This window comes from Oryctolagus cuniculus, chromosome 11, assembly GCF_051225735.1.
Source record: "Oryctolagus cuniculus isolate XC-2025 breed Fujian yellow rabbit chromosome 11, ASM5122573v1, whole genome shotgun sequence".
NCBI lineage: Eukaryota > Metazoa > Chordata > Mammalia > Lagomorpha > Leporidae > Oryctolagus > Oryctolagus cuniculus.
This window is the reverse complement of record NC_142877.1, coordinates 118,952,177-118,964,895: the sequence shown is the minus strand read 5'-3', so window position 1 is coordinate 118,964,895 and position 12,719 is coordinate 118,952,177. Positions and strand designations below refer to the sequence as shown.

Below are 12,719 nucleotides of genomic sequence, written 5' to 3'. Positions count from 1 at the left end.
GACACCTAGTGACCCACCAGGGGAACAGCAGGAGGGGCCAGGGAGGAGCCGCCCTGCCCTGCTCAGGGTGGGGAGCAGGGCGCTGGCCTAGTGGACCAGCCTGTGTTAGGTACCTCCTGCGGCCTGAGGGGGCTGTCAGGGAACTGAGTAGGGGTCCATCCCCTCTTCTCCTAACCTTTAATACTCACAAAAAGGAGATTCGTGTCTCCCCGCTTTGTAGATGAGGAAACCGAGCAAGTCCTCAGACCCTGCGCAGAAGGTAGGGCCAGAATGCACCTGAGAACCTGGGCCATTGAAATTGGCTTGTCTGCCCCAGTGCCCTGGACAGCTCTGCAGACCTTGGCCACTCATCGGCACAGGCTGCACGTGGCCCTCCCAGCTGTCATGGGCTGGACCAACCTCCCATTCATGGAGAAGCCTCCTGGGAGTTCCCAGGCGTGGGGATGGGAGCCAGAGGTCAGAGGCCAGCACTCCGTGCTTCCTAGAAGGCAGGGCCCAGCCAGCTCCTGCTCTTGTGTGGCACCGCCTCGGCTTGTCCGTACATCCATCCGTGTGCACCTGGGCAGCAGCCATGCACACAGGTGTGTTCGCAGACTGAAGACAAGCCTGGCCGAGGTGAGCATACCCTGGCTCTACTCACAGGCGGTGCTTAGCCAAGGTTTACCAAGTGCACGAGTGAGTGTGCGTGGGGAAGGCTGATTGACAGTCCCCAAACTAGGGCAGCACTGCCTTGCCTTGCAGGCCACCCCTGCCAAGACTGGATGAGCTGGGGTGTCAGGGGTCACCCATGGGCTCTGCGCCGGCTGCTGTGTGGTCCAGGGCACTGCTGTCCTGTGGGCATCGTCTCCTGAATGGGAGATCAGAGGCCTCACCTGGATGCTCCTTCCAGGTCCGGCTTTCCAGAAGGTCCAGCCAGGACGGCTTGTCTTCCTGCACGTGAACATAGGGTGGGACAGTTGCTTCTGGAGCTGGGTCCCATGTCCATAACCAGTGACCTTGTCGGCCAGCTTGCTCAACACCAGCTGCGGGCTTGCCTGTGTGGTAGCCCTGAGAGCAGAGCCGGTGAGGAGTGCAGACCAGGAGCGGCTGGTCTGGAAAGGGCTGCCCCACATGGAGTCAAGCCGGAGACACGGGGGCATTCCCGGAATACCTGTGGGAAGGTGGGCATGGGGTCAGGCAAGCGAGGGTGTGGGAAGCTGTGGGAGCCCAGCAGGACCAGTGTGGGCTGGCATGGCTGGGCTGGCTAGGCCTGGTGCTCGGCAGAGGTGGGGGCCAAGTCCTCTGGGGGGCTCCGGGGGGGCCACTGAGTCCTGTGGGATGAGCTGGGGCATCCCGAATAAGGGCAGGGAAGCTGGGCCTGGGTGACGGGGGGAGCCGTGAGCATGAGCAAGAGCAGCGGGCAGAGTGGACCAGCCTTGGGCAGCCAGGAGGCTCCGAGTCTCCCCAGGGAACCCCCTCCTTCCCAGGCTCCCAGTCTCCCCAGGGAACCCCTCCTTCCCAGGCTCCCAGTCTCCCCGGGGGACCCCTCCTTCCCAGGCTCCGAGTCTCCCCGGGGGACCCCTCCTTCCCAGGCTCAGAGTCTCCCTGGGGGACCCCTCCTTCCCGGCTCCATCCTCTGTGCTGTTCGCCTAGAGAGAGGGGTTGTGGAAAGGACAAGAGCAGCCAAGTCCCACAGGGCTGCCAAACACTGACAGGGCGTGAGGTGAGCATTTGGCCAAAGGGCTGAAGCCCCTGTGGGACTGGTTTTGGGGTGGCCCCTGGGGAGTCGGGTTGGGAGGGCTGGGACACATCTCTCCATCTCTCTGGATGGCAGCTGGGCTGCGGGTGGCCCCCAGCACTCGGTCATTGAGATGGTCAGTGAGGGAGGCTGAGAGAGCCTGGCCTGGGCATGGCCCCATGCAGCAGAAGTGGGAGAGCTGCAGCCACTCCCTTCCCAGGAGGGGTGGCCTCTGGGGTGGCTGGGCTCGTGGTCAGCCGGGCTATTCTGGGGCAGTCACTGCTGATGCCCCACCAGGCCTGGGTTTGCCCCAGAGGGGTAACTGGGGGTTGCACGAGGGGAGGCAGAACCCTGCATGTCTGCAGACACTGGGCTGTGTAAGGAGGGACTCTGTGCTCTGCGTGCAGAGCTGCTGGTGTTCCGTGAGTGGCCGTGGGCTACCTGCGTGGTGGCCAGGTGCTGTTGCCTGGGCATTGGCCCTGTTCTCAGGCCCCTCACCAGCGTGGCTGGGTTTAGCAGACTTTTCCTACCATCTGCAGAGCACGGGGACAAAGAAGGGACTTGGGCGTGGGCCCTGCCCCCGAGGAGCCCCGGTCTAGAGAAGGGGGGTGGGGGAAGGGACAGCACATAACCAGACAGTGACAAGGAGACCATCTAGTGCTGTAAGCCAGGGAGGGAAGGTCGGCTTTCCGGAGGAGGTGGCACCCAAGCAGAAGCTCAAATAACTAGTGGGAAATGGCCATTCAAAGGGGCGGGAGTATGTCCAGGCAGACGAAACACGTTGCCAAAAGCACATGCCATTACCTAGGCTCACCTGGGGCAGCAAGGGAGACAGCTTGGAGAGGAGGGGCCGGGGGCCGGGCCCAGGGCACCCCGTCCTGCCTGGGGGCGTTGAACGGGTTTGTTTACAGTGCGAAGACGCAGTCATACTTGCCCTCTAGAAAGTTCCTGTGCTCCTTCAGGAAGACAAACTCCAGTGGCTCAGGTTAAAACTCCCTCCGTCACGGCAGACTGCTCTGTCTCTGCCGTGCCTGTGTGCCGTGGGGTAAAGCTGCCTCCCTGGCAGGGCGGTGTTGGCCCCTGGTCTCTGTGCCCGGATGGGGCTGGGCCCTGGAGAGGTCGAGGTGAAGCTCTCCGTGGATCTGAGGAAACTGGTGATGTTACTCCCTGACTGGGGTGGGGCAAGGTGAGAAACTGGGTGCAGTGGCCGTGGCCTTGGAGAGGAGAGTTTGGCCGGCAGTGGGGTGCTGTGAAGGCCAGCGGCTGGGCCACGCCAGTCCTCACATCCAACCCAGGGAAGCAGAAGGATGAGAAGGGGCAGCATCAGGGCTCCCCTCCCCTCCCCTCTGCACGAAGCTCTCCCAGCCTTACCTCGTCAGGCTCGCGGCCCTCACTGAGTGCGGGTGACTTGGTGCTCGGAAGTGCAGCCTGGAGCTGCTGCCATCCTGCTCCCTTCGGGCCCTGCCCTGGAGCCTGCCCCGCAGCCCCTCGTCACTCACTTCCCTGCGCCTCGTGTTCCCGTCTGCGGAGTGGGCATCACACCATGGCGTACCCACCTCCTGGGCTTGTCCTGGGGACAAGTGCAGTGCGCAAAGCAGAGCACGGCACAGACGGTGCAGCCACCATCGTCGCCATCTGTCCCCACGGTCCAGGCCCTGTGGCCCTTCCTGTCTGTGAGCTGATGTTTTCTTTGAATCCCTTGGAAGTTCGTGGGAGCTGTGTTTGTGTTTGTTTTCCCTGCAAGGCCTGGACAGAGGCTGCGGCTGCTCTGGGTGAGGGAGGGCAGCCGCCTCCTGCTCCCCGACCCCCAGCCCTGGCCTCTCTCGGCTCTGCAGTTTCCTGTTGATGAGGTGAAAGGGAGAGGGTCGAGGGAGGGTGGAGCAAGGTCATTGTTCTTTTCCCCCTGCTCTGCCGTTCCCAGCTTGCCGGCCCTTCCTGTGTGCTTAGGGCACATGGAAGTGGAAAGTGAGGTTATTGATGAGGTTGCCATAGCAACAACCCTAGGAGGCACACATTCAGCTTTGTTGTCCAGGCCCTGGAGGCTCCTACAGACAGACAGACAGGGCCTGCCGCCCACTCCTGGCTGCGGACACCCGGGAACTTTGTGCTGCAGAGGGTGGGGTGTTCACAGTGGCCTGGGCCTGGTGGGGGCTGCACCCTCTCTGCACACACATGAGAGGAGTGTCCAGAAGTGACAGGAGGCCTTGGGGGAGAGCAGGCCCTGGTGTGGAAGGGCCGCCAGGGCCTGTTGGGAGTCCTAGGGAAGACAGGGCTCTGGGGGAGGCCTCCCCAACCCAGCCTCTGACCCAGCGTAGCCAGTAGGTCTCCTCTCCAGCCCCCCATCCTCCTGTGCTTGCGTGTGGTACAGGCCGGGCACTGTCCACTCCTTAGGCTTGCTGTGAGGAAGGGCAGTCAGGGCCCACGTCCACACACCTTGCATTGTGGGAACTCAGCTCCAGGCTCTGAAAGGAGCCCAGTCCTGCCCTTCTGCTTCCCTCCTTGTCCTTGTCCCTCTCACCAGCTCCCAGGATAGTGTGCCAGTCTCCCCACTTGTTCTACCACCATCCACGTGGCCCCCTGAGGTCCTCTGATACACGTGTGCCCCTCCCTATTGACGCCATGGCTGCCACCTGCCCAGGATGAAGTCCCACGTCAGCCACACCTGCACCCTCAGCCAGGCGCCTCCTCCCCTGCACAGCAGGAAACAGGCTCAGAGGTCACGGAGCCTGTGGCATCACGTGGCAGAGCCGGAGTTTGGCCCTGATGATGGGCAGCAAAGCGTCTGGCCCTCACTGTGCTCTGGGCCATCCTGGGCACCACGGCGACACCGCGTCTGAGTTTGCAGAATGTAACTGGGTTTGGATAGGTTAAATCGAATTAGATTCGACCTGGCGGGAGCCTGTGCTGACGGGCACCGGGCTTCTGCATGCTAGAATTTCTGGGAAGGAGTCTGTGATTCCATCTCAGACCCCTCTCGGAGGGCAGGCAGGCAGGACTTCTGCCCAGCTCCTCACTGTGTGTGTCTCCCCGTATCTCAGCCAAGAGAGACGGCAGGGGGCCCCAAGAACAGAGGTGGTGCAGAGCTGGGAGCCACGGGACAGACTCACAGAACCAGTCTCTGTGCCGGGCCTCTGAGGTTAGGGGTGGGTGTGAGTGGGCTCAGCCCCTGCTCCTGCAGAAGACACGGGCTGGCATCAGTGGAAACCACCTGCCAGCCACAGGGTGGCCGGCTCAGAGGGGTTGGGATGGCGCTGGCGGGGCTGCCTCCGAGGCCCTGGCAGCACAGGTGGGGCAGAGACCCACAGAGTCCCTTGCAGTCCGGGGCCCAGGACCTTTCTCCTGGAGCACCTCACGTGGCCCAGCTCCCCTGCTAACCTCAGACCTCCGCTTGGCCCATGGCCCTCGGCAGTTTTTGCCCCAGTGATCCTACCTTCAGGAGGGCCAAGCTAGCTCCAAGTGGCCCTCTTGGGAGACGGCAGGAAGGGCCAGGGGCTGGAGTAGACCATCCTTGGACCCTTCCGGAGAAGGGAGAGGGAGGGAGGTCTTGGCCAGTGACCACAGGCCCTCAGCGCTGTCGGTGTGGTGATGTCCCCCCCTCAGGCAAACCCAGCGCTGTCTTGGTGCTCCCCGTCGGGAACAGCATTTTCCAAGTTCTCCCCTTGTCCCCTAAAATAGGGAGTGGCTTTGATCCATTCTGAGACCCGCTGCTTTTCGGTCTCTCCTTCCTGCTCTCTCCTCTCCCACCCCTCCCTCTCTTCTCTTCACCTGTTCTTTCTTCTTTCTTTCAGCCACCGTTGGCTGAGCCCTTGCCCTACGCCAGGCCCTGTGCTGGCACTCGTGGGCAGAGGAGACAGATAAAGCTCAGCGCTCCCCGCAGCTACCCCCATGGGCAGGGGAGAGGGCGAGGGTGGGAGTCAGAGCAGGCGGAGCACAGCGGGAGGGCTGTGCTCACGGCCCCGTCTGGGATCTCCTTGGAACCTCTCAGCAGCCTGCAGGGTGTAGACAGCGATCCCCCCACTCACAGCCAGCAAAGCGGAGACCCAGAGACGGCGGCCGTGGAGACAGGGGCTCGGCTATGGCGTGAGGCGCCTGCGGCCCCCTGTGCCTCCTTTGACTGGCATAGTCTTTCGCAGGTGCCTTGCAGGTGCCGAGCACCCGACCCAGCAGGTGACGGGTCAAGAGCCGGCTTCTCCTGACGTCTTACGGTGCGGCGGGTGAGCGCTGGCACCCTGCAGTGACTGCAACACACCCCCGTCTGAGGAGTCTGCTGGTCAGACCCGAGCTGCTCTGGGAAGTGAAGCCGCCTAGGCAGGGCAGGGTTCAAGACCAAGCCCAGAGAAAGCAGCTGGGCGTGGAGGAGGCTGCCGCGGTGGTCTCTGAGGCTGGTCCTTTCTCTCCCTGCACTGAGCAGCTGCCGTGGGCATGGCCAAGGCCTGCCCTGGGCCTCTGCCGTGCCTCCAGCCTAAATGGAAGGCCCAGGGTGGCTGCCGGGGGTTCCAGCAGGGCTCAGAGAATGAGAGGGCAAGGGGCCAGGGGCCCAGGCAGTGACAGAAGGCAGTGCTGTGGCACCTCACGCTATTTGGAGAGGCTGGGGGGCAGATGGGGTCAGGATGTCCATGGCACAAGGGAGCTAAGGTCCCTCCTCACACCCGGGGCACCAGGGAGGTCGGACGAGGAGCCAGGAGCCGTGCAGAGAGCTTCTCCAAGGCCAAGGAGGCAGCTTCGGAGCTGACCTGGAGCCGTCCTGGGCACTGTCTGCCAGGCCAGCTCTCCACGGGGTCCTAATTCTCCTCACCCCAGCAAACATTTCTGCCAGTCAGCAGCCTGGGTCCCCGCGGAGAGCCAGGGTGGGAAGGCCACGGCTGGAGGCCCTGCAGCCTGGGTCCCAGTCCTGCCTGTGACCTGGGACGTTCAGCCCCCTCTGAGGGTTCCCTTTCTCCTTCTGTAAGATGGGCCACGAGGGCCAGTGCGGCCCCAGCTTTCCAGGGCTGCTGCAGAGCTGGGGGCCAGGGCAGGAGAGGAGCCGAGTGGTCGGCACGGGGAAGGGAGCTGGGGGCCAGGGCGGAGAGGAGCCGAGTGGTCGGCACCGGGAAGCTGAGGCTGCCCCTTTTCACACATGATGGCGACGCTCGTGCCACCCCGTCCTCGGGGAGAAGCTGCCCCAGAGGCACCCTGGTGGAGCAATGCCAGCCTTGCCCACCCAGGCCACCGTGCAGTGGGCCCAGCTCCCTCCAGCTTGGCTGTGGCAGAACCGCGAAGCTGCCCCCACAGCACCCTCCCCTTGTTTGGAAAATACAGATTTGGGTAAGATAAATTATTTTATTCCCTTGTAATAGTTTTTGATGGTTATTTTTCAGTGAGTTCTAGGTACGTTTCCTTCTGTTCCTTTCTGCTATGGTAGATAACATCAGCTGTAACACAGAAATCCACCTCTGACAGCGAGCAGTGACAGAGCTGTGCTCAGTCGGCTGAGGGTCCCCAGGGCCTGGGGCTGCCGGGCACATGGCAGAGTGTCCAGGAGCCTGCCAGGTCTTGAGTGAGCAGGGGCGGCCAGCCACAGGACCTTGGCTCCTCCCTGGGGTCCTCAGCTGGGGGCTGGAGGCCCAGCCTCTTCCCCCACGGTTACTGAGAGACATAACACAGAGGCCTGTGAGCCACGCTACTGCAGACAGGGACCGCACTCCCCACCTCTGGCTCCCTGCTCAGTGTGGGCTCCTGCACACGACAGCCATGCTAGATTCCTCCCCCAGGTCCTGTGTCACCCGCAGACTCCAGCTGCACCTTCCTGGCTCATCACTAGAGTGACGGCAAGTCTGCGGCAAGGGAGGCCACACCGTTGTTGCTGAAGCTTTGTTCAGCTCAGGGTTCAGGGACGTGTCTGCTCCCCTGTGGCAGAAAGTAAGAGTTACAGAGAGGCAGAGAGAGAGAGAGAGAGGTCTTCCATCCATTGTTTCACTCCACAGTTGGCCACGATGGCTGGAGCTGGGCCAATCCAAAGCCAGGAGCCAGGAGCTTCCTCCAGGTCTCCCATGCGGGTGCAGGGGTCCAAGCACTTGGGCCTTGTTCCACTGCTTTACCAGGCCACAGCAGAGAACGGGATCAGAAGAGGAGCAGCTGGGATAGAACCAGCGCCCGTATGGGATGCCGGTGCTGTAGGCAGAGGATTAACCTATTGTGCCACAGCGCCAGCCCCGCTAGGGTTCCATTTACAGGAGGCAGGAGGAAGAAGAAGGGAGGGATGGTAGGAGGGTGTGGAGTGTGTGTAAGGGTCGGAGTGGGAGAAGCATTCGCCCGAGAACCTCAGCAGTCCTCCGTGCAGGGGGCGAGGGCTGACCGTGGGCGGCAGGCCCACCACTGTCGACGGGCAGGATCCCACCCGCTGCCCGAAGCTTTGCCAGGGCAGAGCCCCCGGAGGATGCGCTAAGAGGCTGCACTGTCTCAAGGGCCCTTCGAAAGTCCCTCAACTGCCAGCCTTTGGCAGGCTCCCACAGTGAGGAGCTGCAGGCGCCTGTCCTCCGGCAGCAGGGCCCCACGGAGAGCTGCCCTGTTGGCGAATGCTGCCGCGTGCCTGCCGCTTCCCTGCCCGCTGCAAGAGGCAGACCGTGGCGTGCCCGCTTCACGGTGAGGGCAGAGACGTGCAGTGTCGTCTCAAGGCACTCGGCTGGTCAGGAGGGCGGCTTCGCAGAGACTCGCTGAGAAACGGCTGTCCGGGGGTTGGCTCACCTTGGCTCACGAGGGCCCACTGTGCACGTCTCCTGCCCTTCCACCTTCAGCGATATCCCCTTGGAATATTTACACACAGAATTTGGCAGAATTTGGCTGTAACACACCTCGTCTGCAATTCATGCATCAATCTGGGAATTGGGGGCGCGGGGGTCTTCCCGTGCCTGTGAGACGCAGCCTATGGAAGTGCGTCACTGTTTCCGTCACCAGTCAGGTGGTGGCACTGAGTGTCAGTCCAACCATGAGAGCTGCATAAATGAGAAAGTCCGAGTCCGCGTCTAGTATTAGTGTTAACATCAGGTAGGATCAGGAAGCAGGGTGCCGGACAAAACCCAGGCTTCGTTTATTTCCGTTCTTTCTTTCTTTCATTTTAGCTCTAGGAGACTTTTGTCTTTATTCTAGCTGCCAAGGTGTTTTTAATCCTTATATGTTCTAAGTTTCCCCACACCGTGTTAAGAGTGGACAAGGTCAAGGCTGTCCTCACCTTGAAGGAGAGGCCAGTGTGGCCCTGGGGTGGAGGCCACTTGTGCCCATCCCCCCACCTGCAGGAGTCACCTCCTGAGCGTGTGGTGGGTGGAGGCGGCAGCAGGTCACGGGGCCACTCTCCCCTTTCGTCCGCCTTTGGTCCCTTGATGGACTTGTGACCTGTAGCCTCTCACTTGACCCTTGACCTCATAAATTCTGGAAAGTCCTCACCAATCACCAGTAAGATAAACACCAGCCAGGCCCAGCGGAAGGAGGCCTGAGCCACACAACAGGCAGACAGGGAGGGGACGTCAAGTGTGCTGGTGGGGGGAGAGGGTTGGACGCCCCAGAACCAAGGATGGCAGAGGGGCCCACTGACTCAGACCTGGAGCTCTGCCTCCACGGGTCCTGGCTGGCTTGTACAGTGTAGCTCACAGACTCTGGACCCAGGTGCTGTGACTGGATTTCCTCCTAAGGGAAACCCAGGTGGAGGCATGGGTGCACACATGCGTGTGTGTGTGTGTGTGCTCCCACGTGCACGTGTACCCACATCTACATGCACGCAGTGGTAGCCCATCTGACAGTTCAGAGGCTGTCTCTTTCCAGCCTGAAATGTTCTCTCCCTCTCTCTCCCTGGTCCCCACCCCGCCCTTGTCTCTCTCCCCAGAGGGTATGAACTGCATGAACAAAGACCACGGCTGTGCCCACATCTGCCGGGAGACGCCCAAAGGTGGGGTAGCCTGTGACTGCAGGCCCGGCTTTGACCTTGCCCCAAACCAGAAGGACTGCACACGTAGGTAGATGGAGGCAAATGGGCCAGACATCCCCACGCGTCTCCTGTTGCCCAGGGTGGGGGAGGGCTGTCAGCCCCACAGGGTGGAGAGAAGGGCAGGGCCCCCTGAGGGGCATGAGGGACAGGTACTGCGATCCACAGACTTGGGGTCTTCACCTGGCCTAGCACCACCTCCACGCCCTCAAGGAGTGGGCGGGGCCTTTGGAAGGGCATTGAACCCAAGCTGTCCAGCAGACGGAAGGGCAGGCACAGAGGTCAGGAAGCCCAGGCTCCGTGCTGAGCAGGCCTTGTCTCTGGGGTCCAAGACCAGAACTTGCAGTCTGACCCCACGGTGCCGACTGCCATGGTAGGAGAGTGGCTGGGGCGGCGCTTTGTGCTGAGCAGGCCTTGTCTCTGGGGTCCAAGACCGGAACTTGCAGTCTGACCCCACCGTGCTTACTGCCACGGTCAGCGCCTGGGAGACCTCTGGCCAAAGGCTGTATTTCAGGACCTGCTTGGACCTGCGGGGCTCAAGTGTCAGCAGCCCCTCGGCAGGGTGTCCAGCTCCCCAGAAAGAATGGGACAGTGGCTGAGTCACTCAGAGCTGCTGCGTGGGAGGCCGCCCAGACCCACATCCCCTCTGCCCCGTGTCTGCAGTGAGCCACGGGAGGCTGCTACGGAGCGCTGCCCTCCACGGCCAGAGACAGTGCTCCGTGCCACGCCCACTTCGATGGAGAAAAGTAGATCAGAGGGGTTCAGACCCAGCTCTCCCAGGAGAGCTGCTGAGAGGGGAGACTGAGGCTGGCCAGCCCTCGTGGAGCGCCGCTCCCACCTGCACTCTGCAGTGGAGACAGCTGGCCCGTGGCCTCGACCGTGGGCGCAGTGACCCCACCGCCACCTGCAGCCCTCCTGTGCTCTTTGCCACAGCTTTACAGTCTGCTCCCCGCGGTCCTCCCTGTGCACCCTCCTGCTCCAGCTGTCCGTGGCCCACACAGTCTCCGGAGCGCAGTTGCTTCCTTCTGGTCCTGAGACGTGGACCGGCCCCGCTCTTCATCTGGCTCTCCGTGGGTCAGCAAAGAGAAGCGTACGTGCCATTGCCAAGGGCGAGCCCGTGAGTGACACTCCACCAGCCAGCAGGGAAGGCGCCAACTCCAGCCTTCCTGTTGCTCACTGCTCGACCTGAATTTCCTTGCGAGAAAGACCGACAGCAAGAAGGCTGGGCCGCCGGCCGGTCGGTCGCCTCGCCAGAAAGCAAGGGTGCTCCTTCGATCAGAAGTCAGGCTGGGTGTCCGTCCTGAGCCAGGCCAGAGCTGGATGCTGGGGACGCCGCCAGCCAGCACGACCAAGGCCATCTTGCTGCCTAGTTCTTTGATCCACCTGGGACACTTTGCTCTGAGGGCCTCTCCTTGGGGACTGGCCTGGTCTGAGAGGTCAGGGCTCCATGAGCAGCTGAGACACCCTACCTCCCCTGCCACCAGCCGCCCCCTCGTCAGAGAAGGGCCAAAGCCTTGCCCTGGTGCTTGCTGGCAGCTGCCGTTGTCAAGACGTGGGGAGCCTGGACGATTTTCAGAGTCGAGGAGTGCGTGGCCGCGAAGGGGCCGCCCAGCCAGTCCGGCTCGGGCTCCTGTGCTGTTGATGAGGCAGGGTCAGCGCCCGGTTAGTGCCGAGACGTCCACTGCGATGGCCCTGAGGTGCACGTTCCGCGTAGGAAGCTGCAGATCTCAAGCTGTGGTGGGCTGAGGCCTGTCTTCCCCGCCTCCCTGGCCGAGGGGGCCACGGGCCCCACACCAGCTCTGTCTCCACTCCAGGGCCAGAGGGGCTTTTCCTCATCCTTTCCCGGAGCTCAAGGCTCAAGCATCTCCCTGTACAGGTGGGCTTCACAGAGTCCGGGGAAACAGAATTCAAGGTAAGTTTATTTTGGTGCAACATCTTTGAAAATCCATGTGCAGCTTTTTCGTACTCTGCATTTCCTGCGAATTTGTCAAAACCCCCTCGCACACACTGAAGACTCTCCGGGTGCTCAACGCTGGCCCTTGGGGGGTCTCTGAGATGCATGAACGTCCTTGTGGATCGAGGAGTGGCCACGGCCTCAGGTGGTCTTTCCAGAACTGCTCCAGGTACTCTCTGGGCAGAGGAGCCCAGGACCTGTGCAGAATGGTGCTCCCACTGCCCCCCCAGCCCCAGCCCTGCCCACTCCCAAATGGGGCTCCTCTGAGTCCCCGAAGACACATGGTGTCCAGCCCTGGGCTCCCCAGCCTGAGATCTGTGCCGAGTGCAGCTTCCAGAGCCCCGGGCTTCCCTGGCTGTCCGCTGGCCAGAGGGCTGAGCTGCTCCTGAGGAGAGAGCGGCCCAGGAGCCCGGCTCCAGCAGCAGTGTGAAGAGAGGAGAGTGCTCAGAGAGGTGGGGGCGGAGTGGTTAGAGCTCCAAGCCCCAGCTGTGCCCCCGGAAGTGGTTTACAGGTCGTCCCTGGGAAGCCAGCAACTCCATGGGAGAGGAGTCAGCCCACTGGCACCCTGGTTGCTGAGGACAGCGTCTGGGGACTAGAAGTGCCCTGTGCCCCTCGGGCCTTTCTCTTTCTAACCTCCTTCGCCAAGCAAGTGAAGAGAGGCGAGGATTCCGGACTCACGGTCAAGGCATCTAAGAGGACACCCGGTCTGCGAGGGCCCGGAGTATCTCGTGCGGCTGCCTCACCAGCCTCATAAAGTGGAGGCTCTCAAACCCAGCACACACAGAGTTTTGGTCACCTTGTCCTCCTCCAGCCTTGAAACTCGCCCCAGAAAATGATGACGTGCTTTCTTTTAAGTAAACTTGAACTTGCAGTTCGTCCTACCTCAGACTGGCTCCTCTGTGTTCAGCCCCTTTTCAGCCAACCGAGGTTGCAGGTGTGAAACATCTTGCAGTTCTGGGCTGCAGGGCACCAGATGTTGCAAACGATGAAACCTGCTTGGGGCCACCACTGAAGCATAGCCGGTAAAGCCATAGCCTGCACCACCAGCGTACCACATGGACACCAGTTCAAGTCCCGGCTGCTCCACCTCCCAT

At 62.0% G+C, this 12,719-nt stretch overlaps 1 protein-coding gene across 10 annotated transcripts in view; it reads left to right on the top strand.

Annotated features, from left to right (window-relative positions):
• SCUBE1 (signal peptide, CUB domain and EGF like domain containing 1) overlaps positions 1 to 12,719 on the top strand; it is a 116,187-nt gene that overhangs the window by 56,965 nt on the left and 46,503 nt on the right. For 6 of the 10 annotated variants that reach the window (XM_070051505.2, XM_070051504.2, XM_089307690.1 and 3 more), the window contains one exon: positions 9,573 to 9,698. The exons of 2 other annotated variants lie outside the window; for them this stretch is intronic. In XM_070051505.2, the coding sequence (XP_069907606.1) occupies positions 9,573 to 9,698 (126 nt within the window). The remainder of the gene's footprint in view (positions 1 to 9,572; positions 9,699 to 12,719) is intronic. 2 more of the 10 variants (XM_089307686.1, XM_089307687.1) reach the window with 1 other exon arrangement.